Below are 12,088 nucleotides of genomic sequence, written 5' to 3' on the forward strand. Positions count from 1 at the left end.
TGGTTCTGTAAGCTTGGTTAGAATGACTTGGTCCTATGAGAAAGACAGTTCTTCCTAATACCCCTGTTAGTCATCAGATGACATTTCTTGCAGCTAGTTCATGAGCATGGCAATGTTTTGCATTGTTCTACTGCAAGAGGAAACTTCTCCGATGATGGTGAGCAAGATACTGATCTTTAGCAGACTATTGCTAGGAGTTATTTTATTGCTGTGTTCCTTTAGCATGTAACAATAGTGTTTGGTTTTCCTTTAGGCCCATGGCTGATCTGATCTCAGTAGAAGGAATTTTAAGGTTGAAATATAATTGATATTACCAATACGACATTGAAATTACCAACAAATTGCACGTTTCAGTTGAGCCTTATTATGTTTAACTTCAAAGTGATTCATGAGTGACCAACCTTTGATCCACAGGCTGCATGTTCCTAGGATGTATATGAATTTAGCCCCATGCAAAATTGGAAACTCATTTAGAATTAGGATTTTTTTTTTTGTTAAGTCCATTGGGGAAGGGGAGGTGTTCTTGAGATGGGCTTTGTAGGTGACAGCATTGTGGCACAGTGTCTTGAGTATTCGACATACCTGCTACTGTTACTGCTGTTATTCTGAGGCACTTCAGACCTCATCATTTAATCTGCCATCACTCCAATGTGTATTTCTCACAGATTAGTACTTTAAAAAAATCTGAGCCATATTTTTAACACATTAAAGAATGACTGAGTTTTGATAGTTAATTTCACTTTGAAATACATGTACTAAAATTCCAAAGCAACATTGTCATTTCTAGGCAATTAAACCTATACATAAAGCAATAGGACTAACTTTTTTATTGTTCTTGTTTATTTAGGCTAGCAATATGACGGCGGAAGAAACAGTGAATGTGAAGGAGGTTGAAATCATTAAGCTGATTTTGGACTTTTTGAATTCCAAGAAGCTTCACATTAGTATGTTGGCCCTTGAGAAGGAAAGTGGAGTCATAAATGGCCTGTTTTCAGATGATATGCTTTTCCTGAGGTATGTTAACATCATTCCTACCAGGCTTACATGTAGCTCTTCCAAAGAAGAGTATTAACATGGTGATATATGTAATATGTTCATGAAAGATTATAAATGTAATTTAATAATTGGTTTTTATTTCATAATGGAATATTTACAATGTATAGTAATATATTTGTAAAATATTTTCAGTGGTAAGATGCATAGTATTTGAAGTCACAGCCTTAAAGTATGGTAGCAATTTAAAAAAGTATTCAAGAAATCCAAGGCACTGGTGAGGTAAAGAAAACATTTCTAAAATATGCACACTGAGTTCATAGAAAAGAATTCCACAAAATAAAACATTTATTAGAGAAATATATTCATTATTAAAAATAAAGAAAATTTACCACTACCTAGAAGCAATTGTGATTTATATATATATATAATACATATTTCATCTTTATTTATGTGCATTTGTGTCATGCTTGAATGTATGTCTATGTACCATGTGCATGCCTGGTACCTGTGAAGGCTAGAAGAGGGTGTCAGATCCCCTGGAACTGGAGTTAGAGATAGCTGTTAGCTGCGATGTGGGTGCTGGGAATTGAACCCTAGTCCTCCAGAAGAACAGGCAGTGCTTTTAACCACTGGACCATCTCTCTATTCCCTCTTGGGCATATTTTTTAAAAATAGCAATTTTTCCAGGCATTGCAGTGTATGCCTTCAATCCCAGCACTTGAGAGGTAGAGGCAGGCAGATTTCTGTGAGTTCCAGGCTAGGTTGGTTTTCATCAGTGGTTCAGTGGTTATCAACCTTCCTAATACTGTAACCCTGTATTACAATTCTCAGATTGTGGTGACCCCCAACCATAACATTATTTTGTTGCTACTACATAACTATAATTTTGCTACTGTTGGGAATAGTAATGTAAATATCTGATATGCAGGATACCTGCCTGATATGTGATGTGCAAAGGGGTTGAGACCCACAGGTTGAGAACCACTGATCTATATAGTGAGTTCCAGGCCAGTCCGAGCTACATAGCAAGACTCTGTCCAAAAAAAAAAAAAAAAAAAGCCGGGTGGTAGTGGCAGCGGCAGCTCACACCTTTAATCCCAGCACTCAGGAGGCAGAGGCAGGCAGATCTCTGTGAGTTCGAGGCCAGCCTGGGCTACAGAGCAAGATCCAGGAATTCTCTGTGATTACAAATATATATGTTAAAGCTTTTCAATTTAGTCTCTTAATGCTTCACCCATTTTTAGATCATTGTTTCTAATTTTCTTAAATACTCTACTGAGCAGTGTTTATACATGGGCCTTTTTGTACCTTGAATTAATTTTCTAGGGCACAGTTGTTGGGGGGCGAGGGGGAGATTTGCCAGGCAAGGGGAATTGCTCTATTTGCCACAGTGGAAAGCTGAATATCCCAAACTGGCTTGGATGGAAAAGAAAATACCAAACTCCCACGTAGAAATATATTCTATTTTAATGATTCCAAATGTCCTTGAGAAGGACTGTGTATTCTTGAAAGAAATGAACTGTTCCTAATTCATGATTATGGGACTGAAAGGAGAATACAGATTATTATATGAGCTGTAGCTTATTAAACTTGTACTTCCCTGCATCCATGTTGTGGTCCTCTAGCCTCAGAACCTACTTAGTGCTCTAGTGAGGAACCAGTTCTGAAGTTCTTTCCTCCTCCTCCTCCCCTTATTCTGAGACAGGGTTTCTCTGTGTAGCCTTGGCTGTCCTGGAACTCGCTCTGTAGACCAGGCTGGCCTCTAACTCAGAGATTCACCTACCTCTGCCTCCCAAGTGCTGGGATTAAAGGTGTGCACCACCACACCTGGCTTGCCCTGGTCTTTCAAGTGTTGATACCTCTGGGATTTAGTACTGGCCCCTGAGTCCTCTCCAGAGCCTGCTGGCTTGTGATGGAATTTTGCTGGCCGAGGTGAAATGGAAAGAATTACAGGGTAGAAAGTTTTTTGTTAAGTTAATATATTTGAAATTGTGTCCTTTCTCCCTTTTTACGATTAAAACATCCCTTTATAAAACTACTGTGACCTATATTGTGATTGGTTATTAGTTTTCTTTAAATAAAATTTATAAATTTACTGTTATCGTAAATTCAAATCGAGAAGTTATTACTGTAAAAGGTTACTGCTGATGTTTGAGGAATCAGAGGTTAATCTCATTGTTTGCTTCTAATGTCTGTTTTGTCATCTACTCCGTCATCTGTTAGTGTGACCTGAATTGATTAGCATTCTGAGTTTTTTCTTTATTTAGGCAGCTAATTCTGGATGGTCAATGGGATGAAGTTCTTCAGTTCATTCAGCCTCTAGAATGTATGGAAAAATTTGACAAAAAAAGGTAGGATTTTATTTTAAAGTTTTAGTATCTTGTCCTTGGTAACAGCCTGACATCAAATCAGCAATAAACACATTTAAGATGTAGCCTTCCTATGAAGCAGCACACACTGGATCCACAGGATGAGTTACAGGTCTTTGCAAGTCGGAAATGCAGATTTACCTAGTCAGTAGTGTGTATGTAAAGAGATACCAGCACAGACTTCAAAGACAGACGTCTTCCGAAAGCTGACTCTTGGCCGTCTTTGTTCAGTGAGCAGTCAGCAGGAATTAGGGCCCTTTTTCTCTCAGTGTCACCAGTGTTGTCCCCCTCCCCGGCTGCCTTTAAGTTTTAGGCTTCATCATTGGTTTTTAGCAGTTTGAGTATGATATGCTGAAGTATTTTTTAATTTGTTCATTTGTTGGTTGTATATTTTCTGCTTAGGATTTGCTGAGTTTGGGGGACTGTATGTTTATTCTTCCAATTTTAAGTGTTTTTGGCCATTATTACATTGAAAATGTATCTCTCACTTTGTCTTTTCCTTCTGGGATATAAAATTAAATCGAATTTTGTCCACAAGACTGAGGATTTTGTTTAGTTTTTATTTGTGGTACTAGAGATTGAATACAGGGCCTCATGCATGCTTAACAAATGCTCTCTAGTAAACCATAGCTGCAGCCTTCCCTCCCACCCCTCCACCTCTTTCTTTTCTCTTGAGCCAGGGCCTCTCATTACTCTCAGATTGGCTTCAAACTTGATACTAGAAGGTGACCTCGAGCCGGGCGGTGGTGGCGCACGCCTTTAGTCCCAGCACTCGGGAGGCAGAAGCAGGCAGATCTCTGTGAGTTCGAGGCCAGCCTGGGCTACCAAGTGAGTTCCAGGAAAGGTGCAAAGCTACACAGAGAAACCCTGTCTCCAAAAACCAAAAAAAAAAAAAAAAAAAAAAAGAAGGTGACCTCGAACTTCAGATCCTCCTGGCTCTACCTCCTGGGTACTTGGATTTATACAGGTGTGTACCACCAAACTCAATTAATGAGGTGCTGGGGTTTCAACCTGGGAATTTGTGCATGTTAGGCAAACACTTTACCAACTGAGCCACATTCTCGGCCTACTACCCCCAACTTGAAAAAAATCTGTTCAGAGACAATGTTTTGCTATATAGCTCAGAATGGCCTGGACTTGTAATCTTCCGGTTTCCACACTCCAAATGCTGGGGTTGCTGGTGTTTGCCACCACACACCTGCATCTTTTAAAAAACATTTCTGTCTTTGTTCTTATGAATTATTTATTTAATGTTTCCCAGCTTTTCTATTAGCTATGTAATGATAAGCATGGGATTTTAAATTTTAGATAGCATACTTTTCAGTTTCAATTTTTTATTAGTCATGGTGGTATATACTGATAATCCCAGTACTCAGAAGGCAGGTAGATCATGAGTTTGAGGTCATCCTGTGCCAATAAGGAATTTCATATCAGCCTGGGCTCTACATAGCACCTAACCCCCCAATTGTTTGTCTTTTATAATTTCTCTGAGATATTCTTACCTGTTCCTTTACTGTGGTCCTTTTCTTTAAGTCTTTGTACTTAATAGTTGCTTATTTGCTAGTGTATTTATTGGTTATTAAGTTTGAACTTCAGTCATACCAGGTTCAGATTTTAATGATTATCCTTTTTCCTAATTTTAACTCACTTAAAAATGTATTTATTTTATATAAAATATTCTTCTGCCTCCTATTATATACCCCCCCACCCCTACCACCCCTGCTGCCCCAAATGCTAGGGACAGAAGTCAGTGCCCTGCACACTGCCACACGCTGTACAACTAAGCCATATTCCCAGTTTGTAAATTCATTCTTGAGACTGAATTCTGTTATCTTCCTTTGAAAGTGTTCACTTTTACACTTTCAAATTATGTGTCTGTGTGGGTGTCTCTGTGTGGATGTGCTTGTGAGTGCAGTGCCTGACAACCAATACCAGAGGTGTTGGGTCCCCTGGAGCAGGAGGTACACATAACTGTGAGCTGCTCTGTGTGGGTACTGGGATTTGAACTTGGGCCTTCTGCAAGAGCCGCAGACATTCTTAACCGTGGAGCCATCTGTACAACCATAAAAGTGTTGATTTTTATTCAAGCAATGTCTCTTCTCTGGTAGAATCTAGTGAAATTTCTTGTTGATTCTTTTACCTTTTCTCTGTTGTTTTCCCGTTGCTCCTTGGCATTTTCCTTTTATCTTAACCATTTTGGGAATAGCCATAGATTTGGGCACTTGAAATTTTTTTTTAAAGATTTATTTATTTATTTATTGTATATACAGTGTTCTGTCTGCATATACACCTCAGGCCAGAAGAGGGCACCAGATCTCATTACAGATGGTTGTGAGCTACCATGTGGTTGCTGGGAATTGAACTCAGGACCTCTGGAAGAACAGCCAGTGTTCTTAACCCACTGAGCCATCTCTCCAGCCCGTGGTCACTTGAATTTATACAGTAGATTTAAGCGCATTTTGTAATGTGGCTTCCATTTATTTATTTGTTTGTTTGTTTTTTTCTTCACTCATTTTTTGTCTGATCTAGCAAACTAGGGTACTGGAAACTCTTACACTTTTGATTCCTACTCACAAAGTTCTCTTTTTTCAATAATTCACCTCTATGTTGAGTTTTAGTTGTTTTCACTTTTTCCTTTCTACTCCTTTTTGTCTTTCTTTTTGGTTTGAGATAAGGTCTTGCTGTATGGCCCAGACTACCTTTTGACTCAAAATCCTCCTGCCACATGTGGCTCCTGAATGTTGACCTGCAGGCCTGTGCTGCCATGCTTGTACTTTTGGTTGTTTTCTAATGTCTTCATGTGTGCGTGCGTGTGTGCATGCGTGTGCATGCATGTGTGTGCATGCATGTGTGTGCATGCATGTGTGTGTGTGTGTGTGTGCTTGCGCGCGCACGCGCGCACCTTTTCTCTAGGGCTTAACAGTGTCTGCAGAAAGGTTAGTCAGACTCGAGCTACTTTACAGTTACAGAAGTTGAATTTTGTATTTTGATTTACTCATAGATTTTGATAGCTCTTTGCTCTTATAGGTTCATTTATGCAAAACATTCATGCAGATTAGTAAATAAATTTGTTTTGTTTTATGTTTTTTGAGTCATGGTTTCTCTGTCTAGCACTAATGGAACTGTGTTTCTCTGTGTAACAATCCTAGCTGTCCTGGAACTCACTTTGTAAACCAGGCTGGCCTTGAACTTAGAGATCTGCCTGTCTCTGCCTCCCAAGTGCTGGGATTAAAGCTGTGCACCAACACCACCCAGCAATACATAATTTTTTTTGTTTTTAAAAAAGTTTTAAGTCTATGATTATTTTAAGATATTCTTAGAACTGTTCCTTTTTGCTCTTTTTAAATACATTTTTTGTTGTTGCTGTTTTTTGAGACAGAAGCTGGTCTCAAACTCACTACATATTGATTTATACCACTTCTTTGTGATTAGAATTATTTCAGATATGACTTCAGTGTGATAAGGAGCTTGGTGAAATATTTTAAGAATTTTCTAAAAGCAGTTTTATTTATTAAAATTTTTTTAGACTTTTAAATTTTTGTTTTATGTTTATGAATGTTTTGCCTGCATGTATGTATATATACTATGTGTGTATCCAGTGCCTGTGGAGGTCAGAAGAGGGTGCCAGTTCTCCTGGAACTGGAATTATAGAAGTTGTGAGCTTTCATGTAGTTTTTGGGAACTAAACCTGGGTCCTCTGCAAGAGCAGCAAGTGCTCTTAACTACTGAGCTGTCTCCAGATCCCAGTTTACTCACAGTAACTTCTAAGTTCATTTGTCAGTTACTGGAAAATTGTGTTTTTAGGTTTCTTTTAAAATAATAATTGGTGCCTTTAAAAACATATAATTGTATGTGTATATATGTGCACACGTGAGATCAGAGGACAACTTAAAACAGTTGATTTTCTCTCTCTACCATGTTGGAGGTTGGGGCTCAAGCTCAGGTCTTCAGGTGTGGTAGCAAGTGCCTTTTCCTGTGGATCCATCTTGCTGGCCCAGTTTGATCATTTGTAGAACAAGATGGCTGCAGTGGTGCTCTGGCTCAGTGATAGAATGTGTGCCTGGTGCCGGGCTATGGTGCGTATGCCTTTCAGCCTAGCACTCAGGATCTCTGCGAGTTTGAGGACAGCCTGGTCTACAAAGTTCCAGGACCGCCAGGACTGTTACACAGAGAAACCCTGTCTTGAAAAACCAAAGCAAAGAAAGAAAGAAAGAATGTGTGCCTGGCATGTGCAGAGTCCTGGGTTCAGTCTGTAGTCCTGCACGGAACAAACTTCGCCTGTCGTGTTTCAGAAGCTTAGGTTCCTTCTCTAGTATTTGCCATTGCTGTCATCCTTTGTCCTTGTAAGACAGCGTCTTGCCGCCGGGTGGAAGTGGCGCACGCCTTTAATCCCAGCACTCGAGAGGCAGAGCCAGGCGGATCTCTGTGAGTTCAAGGCCAGCCTGGGCTACCAAGTGAGTCCCAGGAAAGGCGCAAAGCTACACAGAGAAACCCTATCTCGAAAAACCAAAAAAAAAAAAAAAAGATAGTGTCTTGCCTTATAGCCCAGGTTGGTGTCCATCTCACCATCCTCCTTGTCTACCCTCCTGAGTCCGAGTTTACAGATGTATGCTACCATGCTGGTATCATTCAACTTTTTAATCATTTTAATGTTTCCTCTTTCTTAGGTTTCGTTATATTATCCTGAAGCAGAAGTTTCTAGAAGCTTTGTGTGTTAACAATGCAATGTCTGCGGAAGATGAGCCCCAGCATGTAAGATTTTTATTCCTGAAGGTTTGCGCCCTAGTCTTGCTTTCAGTTATTTTATTCACTAAATCAGAATATTGTTGTCATGAGTTTTCAAAGTTCGTGAGCTGTGATGAAGCAAGATCTGTAGTTTTGCAGTTGTAGTACTTTCAGTCTGTAGTCCTTTTAAACTTGCTCTGTGACTTAAATCAAGGTGCTATGTGAATGCTTCAAGAGTATATTCTTCTCCTTTAAGGTAAGTTAGACCAGATTTGTGTATGTATATATGTGAGGTGTACTCATGTATGTACACACGGAGGCCAGAGTGCCCTCATAGGGTGTCCCCAGTTACTCTGTGCCTTGTTCCCTTGAGCAAGGGCTGGGGAAGGGTTATAGACCCATCTCTCTAGTCACTCTCTAAAGAAAGGGCCTCTGAGTTTGGTTCCTAACATCTACATGATGGCTCATGACCATCTGTAACTCTAGTTCCAGGGGATTCAACACCTCTTCTGGCCTCCCAGGGCACTGATATGGTACCCCCCCCTCTCTCTCTGTGTGTGTGTGTGTGTGTGTGTGTGTGTGTGTGTGTGTGTGTGTGTGTGTAGCTAGCATTTTCTCTCCAGGTCCTGCCAAGCCCTAGTAGTCCAACAGCCCACTTATTATCACACAGAGACTTATATTGTTTATAAACTGTATGGCCATGGCAGGCTTCTTGTTATCTAGTTCTTTTATCCTAAATTAACCCATTTTTATAAATCTATACCTTGCCACATGGCTCGTGGCTTACCAGAATCTTACATGTTGGAACTAATGGCGGTGGCTGGCAGTGTCTCTCTGACTCAGCCTTCCACTTCCCAGAATTCTCCTCTCTCCTTGTCCTGCCCATACTTCCTGCCTGGCTACTGGCCAATCAGTGTTTTATTTATTAACGAATCAGAGCAACACATTTAATATACAGAACATCCCACAGCAGGCGTGGTCCACATATGTGGAGATCAGAAGACAATTTGAATCAGTTCTCTCACTGTGTGGATCTGGGGATTAAACTCAAGATCGCTAGGCCTGGTTAGCAAGCCCTTTTACCCACTGAGCCATCTTGCTGGCCTGGTTCTGAGGATCTGAACTCATGTCCTTATGCTGTGGAGCAAATGCTCTTATCCAGTGAGCTATACCTGCAACAAACTGTGGAACACAGTTACTCAGATCATAGCTAAACCCAAGGGTGTTCCAATGGGAATTTCTTCATGATGGAGCAATTTTTGCCAGATAGTGATGTCCACAACTAGGAAAAATACTGGAACAAGTCAAAAACCTCATGTTGTTTTGAGTTTGTTACTAACAGTTGACTAAATCTGTATCCTAATTTCCCCCATGTGTAAGATACGCCAAAATAGTTAAAATCTGTCAGGTGTGTCCAAGCTTTTCACATTGGGACGTGATATTGTCATCTACAGTGCTTTTCACATTGGGACGTGATATTGTCATCTACAGTGCTTTTCCCATTGGGACGTGATATTGTCATCTACAGTGCTTTTCCCATTGGGACGTGATATTGTCATCTACAGTGCTTTTCCCATTGGGACGTGATATTGTCATCTACAGTGCTTTTCACATTGGGACGTGATATTGTCATCTACAGTGCTTTGAAGTGAAAGAAGAGAACCCTCAGTGTTTTAAGTCAGCTTACATTTCATTGTTGTTGTTGTTGTTTTTCGAGACAGGGTTTCTCTATAACAGCTCTGGCTGTCCTGGAACTTGCTTTGTAGACTAGGCTGGCCTTGAACTCACAAGAAATCTGCCTGCCTCTGCCCCCGAGTGCTAACATTAAAGGCAAGTTGACATTTTTGAGTTAGGCTGTATTGGTAGCTAACCTGGGGCAGGTTGGCCAAGGCGGCTGACAGTGTTTAGTGTGCACACGGTTGTCAGTCAGCTCAGCTCCTTTTGTTCTGTCTCTGGTGTTGGTGTAGTAATGGACTGTAAGTGTCCCCTTTTGTCAGTTTTGCTTTCTGTCCTCATAGGAATTGATTCTAAGACAAACTGAGACTAAGAAAATGGCTCTTTTGCATTTGGGATGAACCAAATAATCAAGTTTTTCAAACAAACCATTGACATTCTTTGGTTTTCACTTTTAGTTGGGCATGGTGGCTCTCAGTATTCATTATGAATATCTCAGTTTTCATAAGACTGAGGAGACAGGAGGAGCTTGAGTTCAAGGCCAGCCTGAGCTATGTAGAGGCCCTGCATCTAACCACATTAACAAAATAAAAGTAAATTAAAGAACAAACAGTTGAAAATTAGAATATTAAGTCTAAACTGATTTAGAATGTTATTTTAGTAGATAAAACTTTAATTTGATAATTAATCAAATTCTTCATTTTTTAAGTTGTAGAAACATTGACAATTAAAATTATTACACATTCTACAAATTATATGTATGTTCTCTGGCACCAAACTTTATCTTTTATACTCTCAGCTTTCACATTTCATTTTAAGGTGATAATTGCCTTTCACCTCTTTTTATAGTCATCCTTTATATTTTTTAGTTGGAATTTACCATGCAAGAAGCTGTCCAGTGTCTACATGCTCTAGAGGAGTACTGCCCTTCTAAAGATGATTACAGCAAGCTCTGTCTGCTCCTCACTTTGCCTCGTTTGACCAATCATGCTGAATTTAAGGACTGGAATCCCAGTACTGCACGAGTTCACTGCTTTGAAGAGGTCTGTGTCATGGTTGCAGAGTTCATCCCTGCCGACAGGAAGCTAAGTGAGGCTGGTTTTAAAGCAAGTAACAATCGCTTATTCCAGCTCGTAATGAAGGGCTTACTTTATGAATGCTGTGTAGAGTTCTGTCAGAGTAAAGCAACGGGTGAAGAAATCACAGAAAGTGAAGTACTTCTTGGCATTGACCTCTTATGTGGCAACGGTTGTGATGATTTAGATCTGAGTTTATTGTCTTGGCTTCAGAATCTCCCTTCTTCAGTCTTTTCTTGTGCATTTGAACAGAAAATGCTTAATATTCATGTTGACAAACTCCTGAAACCTACGAAAGCTGCCTATGCTGATCTCTTGACTCCTCTTATCAGCAAACTTTCTCCCTACCCATCATCACCAATGAGAAGACCTCAATCAGCTGATGCCTATATGACTCGCTCCCTGAATCCTGCTTTAGATGGCCTCACATGTGGATTAACCAGTCATGATAAGAGAATCTCAGATCTTGGGAACAAAACTTCTCCCATGTCACACTCCTTTGCTAACTTCCATTATCCAGGAGTACAAAACCTTAGCAGAAGTCTCATGCTGGAGAATACAGAATGTCACAGTATCTATGAAGAATCTCCTGAACGGTAGGCATTTGCTCATAAGAACTAGGAAATTGTCAGTTCTAAGTAGTCTGTAGTGTGTGCATGCAAATGCTCTTGGTGTTCAGCATTTTATAGTTTTAAGAATTTTAAGTTTATTTTTAAAGTTAGCTTATAAAGTAATGAGTTTCATGGTGGCGCACATTCATATATGTGTGTGTGTGTGTGTGTGTGTGTGTGTGTTTATTTTGTTCTGACTGTGCTCGCTCATCCCCTGCCCACTTCTGACTGGTTCCTCTTCTTCCCTCTTCCTTAAGATACCTTCCTCCTGCCGGGCGGTGGTGGCGCACGCCTTTAATCCCAGCACTTGGGAGGCAGAGGCAGGCGGATCTCTGTGAGTTCAAGGCTAGCCTGGTCTACAAAGTGAGTTCCAGGACAGCCAGGGCTACACAGAGAAACCCTGTCTCAAAAAATAAAAGATACTTTCCTGCCCTGTCATGATCCCCTTTTCTAGTTTGATGACCTAAACATACACCACACACATAAATATAATCCTAAATATAGGTCCTCGATATGATAGAAAGTGTGGTATTTGTCTTTCTGGTCTGGTTTATTTCCCTTAATACAATCACCTCCCGGTGTATCCATTTTCCTGCAGATGTCATTATTTCATTTTTCTTTAGAGCTGGTTAAAATC

The 12,088-nt window shown here is 40.2% G+C and overlaps 1 protein-coding gene across 10 annotated transcripts in view; it reads left to right on the forward strand.

The window, feature by feature from the left end:
* Wdr47 (WD repeat domain 47) overlaps nt 1–12,088 on the forward strand; it is a 49,395-nt gene that overhangs the window by 12,267 nt on the left and 25,040 nt on the right. For 6 of the 10 annotated variants that reach the window (XM_006979461.4, XM_042279738.2, XM_076574829.1 and 3 more), the window contains exons 2-5: nt 848–1,014; nt 3,264–3,347; nt 8,033–8,117; nt 10,634–11,436. In XM_006979461.4, coding sequence (XP_006979523.1) covers nt 857–1,014; nt 3,264–3,347; nt 8,033–8,117; nt 10,634–11,436 — 1,130 coding nt within the window. In that variant the 5' untranslated portion in view covers nt 848–856. Of the gene's footprint in view, nt 1–847; nt 1,015–3,263; nt 3,348–8,032; nt 8,139–10,633; nt 11,437–12,088 lie in introns of all 10 variants that reach the window. The other 4 variants (XM_042279736.2, XM_076574827.1, XM_076574825.1 and 1 more) reach the window with 1 other exon arrangement.

This window comes from Peromyscus maniculatus, chromosome 6 (assembly GCF_049852395.1).
Source record: "Peromyscus maniculatus bairdii isolate BWxNUB_F1_BW_parent chromosome 6, HU_Pman_BW_mat_3.1, whole genome shotgun sequence".
Classification (NCBI taxonomy): Eukaryota; Metazoa; Chordata; class Mammalia; order Rodentia; family Cricetidae; genus Peromyscus; species Peromyscus maniculatus.